This window comes from Atta cephalotes (genome assembly GCF_000143395.1).
Source record: "Atta cephalotes unplaced genomic scaffold scaffold00016, whole genome shotgun sequence".
Classification (NCBI taxonomy): domain Eukaryota; kingdom Metazoa; phylum Arthropoda; class Insecta; order Hymenoptera; family Formicidae; genus Atta; species Atta cephalotes.
In genome coordinates this window covers 4,801,488-4,805,271 of record NW_012130080.1, presented here as the reverse complement: position 1 = coordinate 4,805,271, position 3,784 = coordinate 4,801,488, and the positions used below count along the sequence as shown (strand labels likewise).

At 27.7% G+C, this 3,784-nt stretch overlaps 2 protein-coding genes across 2 annotated transcripts in view; both read right to left on the bottom strand.

Annotated features, from left to right (window-relative positions):
* LOC105618352 (tetratricopeptide repeat protein 30A) overlaps window positions 1-1,011 on the bottom strand; it is a 6,202-nt gene extending 5,191 nt beyond the window's left edge. Inside the window, exons 1-3 of the mRNA XM_012199894.1 lie at window positions 946-1,011; window positions 670-735; window positions 245-583 (exon numbers count right to left, since the gene is read on the bottom strand). Of these exons, the coding sequence (XP_012055284.1) occupies window positions 245-583; window positions 670-735; window positions 946-1,011 (471 nt within the window). The remainder of the gene's footprint in view (window positions 1-244; window positions 584-669; window positions 736-945) is intronic.
* Window positions 1,012-1,762: 751 nt separating this feature from the next.
* LOC105618443 lies at window positions 1,763-2,638 on the bottom strand. The gene is made up of 3 exons (XM_012199983.1): window positions 2,635-2,638; window positions 2,075-2,193; window positions 1,763-1,987 (listed from the first exon to the last, which is right to left on the bottom strand). The coding sequence occupies exons 1-3, from the start codon at window positions 2,636-2,638 to the stop codon at window positions 1,763-1,765; spliced, it is 348 nt and encodes a 115-aa protein (XP_012055373.1).
* Between the last annotated feature and the right edge of the window lie 1,146 nt (window positions 2,639-3,784).

The following is a 3,784-nucleotide window of genomic DNA, read 5'->3' as shown; positions in this document are numbered from 1 at the left end:
TACTAGTAGTAGTATATATATATAATAATATATACTACTACTATAGTACTAACTAATAAGTAATAATAATATATATTTACTTATTACTATAATAATATATATATATATATATATATATATATATATATATATATATATATATATATCATGTGTTATATTCATATGATTGTTGTTGAGTGTAAAATTATAATATTGTGTTATTTTACTATTGATGTTTAGTGAAGAATATTACTGATATCTGTACCTTGTACAAGAGACATCCCAGATTGATTTCAGTATCAACATCATCAGCAGGACATTGATCCACGAGATTTTTTGCAGCTATCATGTCTTCCTGCCCATACTTTATAGCTGCCTGCAGCTTCTTTACCTTGAATTCCAAGTTACTTTGATTGATAATACTCGAACAAATCGTCCATGCTTCTGGATACATGCAAGCTTGATGCAAAGACTGGGCATAATAAAGCTTATACAAATTCTCCTGTGGGCACAATTGAATCAATTTCTCATAACATTGAGCTGCGGCCATAAAATCTTGTGTATAAAAGTAACAATGGGCCAGAAGAGATAAACAAGGTCTAGACTGAAAGAACACTTTATTCATTTTTATTCATTATTAGCGTTTACATAAATTGAAAAATACAATATCACACATTGTAACATACGTACATTAGGATAAGAATCTAAAAGATTTAACAAGACTTTAATACATTCAGTATATCGTTGTTCTCTTATCTGGAACATAATATTTCATTATTTATTTCTTTATATTTATACTTGTATTTAATTGTATTTTTTTCGTTTTCGAAGATTATAAAAATCAACAAAGCAAAAATATTTAAAAACTCTGTTTCTTATTTATTCAACTTTAGATTTATTTATTAAAAAAATTATTTAATGTATGTATATATATATATATATGTATGCACAGTTTATTTTGTATACCATTACATATATTATCTTAGTGTATTCTCCATCTTTTATATGCACATTTTCTATGAACGTAGACATAGCGAAAATTATAATAAAGCACTACGAAACTTTAACAGCTAATTAATACTATTTCATGATATCACGTAGTATACATATATGTACTATATGTGGCTATCAGTATTCATACGTATTCACGTATTGTTTTGACACGAGCTAGATTCGTTGCCTAGGAAACATCACCAGGGAATGTAATGTAAGTTTTAAATTCAACACAAACACGCGCGCGCGCGCGCGTGCACACACACGCGCGCGCATACGCACAATAATAATAATTACATATTTTATAAAATACAAATTTTGTTTATTTAATACACACATTTGGATTTAATAATTTATAATGCATATATAAAAAATAACTAATATATATATATATATATATATATTGATTTAGTTATTTTTTTATAGAAATAAAGAAATAATGTGATACAATAATGTGATACAGTAATGTGATACAGTGTGCATACAGTAACTATATTTTGTTCAATATCCAATACCATTGCACACATGTCACACGGACAGATGACTTTTTAATCAACACTTATAATTACTCAAATTTCAAATGTTTTTATTAAAAAAACCTACTTTATGGAAAAAAATATCTTATACTTTTATTATTTAATTTTATATGAAGTTTCACGTTGCAATATATTACCTTCGAATTTTGGAACACTTGGTATATTCATATATATTTATACAATTGATATACAATATATACAGTGATAAACGTATAATGAGAGATAGATAGATATTACATTGAGAAAAAATACATCTAATCCCATAATAACTTATTCATATCAGATAACTTGTCTCTCTTAATCTGATCTAAAGTTATTGTCAAGTTATTAATTTTATCTATCATCACTTGCAATTTATGTTCTTGTGTCTTCAATAATTCAGTGGTTTTCAAGAAATTCTTTTTAAGCATTGCTGAGTGCTCTTTTGTGAAAGATGGAACATCCAGAATTTTTGCTGGCTTTACAAGAACCTTCATCATCTATAACAAATTATACTAATGATGAAATACAGATAAATAGAAAGTAAAATAATAATTACCAGTTCTGTGAAGAGCATTTATATTTACATGTATTTCATTGGTAAGCTTGATGAACTTCTCAAGCTCCTTTGCACATAGCAATGGATACCTCTCTCTAGTGTCACACAAATCAAATAACACGTCTTCGCATTGTTGCTCAAGATCATCTAAATTCAGAACAAACAACATTATGAATAATTGTACGAAATATTTCCAATTTAGAATAATTTTTTTGGAAAAAGATCTAAGATCCAATTTATATTCTTGTTTTCAAACTGTTTTAGTAGGGTCTTAAAATATCAATGCAGTTCTGTAGCTAGTATTCATAATAGATTCTTGTATATTTAAGATTGTCTTAAATCTTAATATATTTATTATTACATTTAAGACAATTTTAGGATGTTACGAATGAATCAGAAAGTTACATTAACATTTTAAGACATCACACAGATTTAAACACAGACTTAAAATAAAAATTAACTATGAATACTGAATTGGATTGACATCTTAAGATTGTACTATTGTATTTAAGACAATCTTAAATATAAAACTTGATTATAAATTGGTGGCCAGGTTTCCAATAATAAAGCATAACATGGAACACCTACCCATTTCTGTATACATATAATTGGCTCCTCACATCTGATGTCGCATCCCTGAGACCTTCATGCCTGTTTAGAAAACAAAAGCATCTTACAATACATGTAATATAATTGAAATACTTTACTTTATAAAAAGTGAAGTGTTTTAAATATATGATAAAATATTTTATCCGAAAATTGAATTTTGCACCGAAAAAAGAAAAACGATGCTTTGCTTCGTTCTCTGAAAGTTATCAGAAATTCACGCCGAGATTCAATTTTAGTTTGACTCTTACAAGCACACGTACACAAAACTTCTGAGAGTACTTACATTAATTGTGAGGATCAGATTAGTTGTTTACAGCATTGGAATTAATGAAATCGTCAAGCGTGTTAACTCCATCAAAACTGTCGAGACGATTTGAAGAATATGGTTTGACAGTGTTGACACTCCCGCTATCAAAGGGACATTTTCTGGTCTTCGTAGCTGCATTGATAAGTGGGATTATGCACAGATTCTTGTGTAATGCATAACACATAATGCATAATGAATGCCTAAGGAAATGACTTAATCAAAATTCTTTATTTCCTTCCTTTTCGTAAAATAAAGGACTCTGATTGCTTGATTTTCTTATGCTTCATATTTTATGCAGTATACAAAAGTCTATGCTCCCCTCTTTACATTTTGTACATTTGATGCACAATACCGTTGCATGAAGTTGGCACATTTATTTGGATTTATATTCTGACATTTTAAAATAAAAGTATATCAAAATCAATATATTATTTGTATTTGCATAATTTGTATTTGCATATTATATATTTTATTATATCGCATCTTACATCAGCTTTTTTTCCTTTATTCTCCTAATTGAGAGTTGAATATGCATTTTAAAATGAGATGAAAATAGGTATGTTCACTGTTATCTGAAATATTCAAAAATTTGTATTTAAAACAAGATAAAAATAATTTAGGCCGCGAGCGTTGAAAGGAAAGAATGCGAAGATTCCGAGTGCAGAAAGTGCAAAGTGCAAGCAACGCGACAAATCTATTAATAAAGTGAGCAAATTTATTAGGTGTCGACCAATGAAATCATAAATATTCTAGTGAATTTATTTTTGTAATTTTTATCTCATTTCAAAGAATATTAATTATGTAACTTTTTTCTTAGAGCGG

Excerpts from the sequence above, each read along its gene's own strand:
- LOC105618443 (XM_012199983.1), bottom strand. Across the intron at positions 1,988-2,074 it reads AGCTTACCAATGAAATACAT|ATGATGAAGGTTCTTGTAAA; the intron begins GTAAATATAAAT and ends AATTTGTTATAG.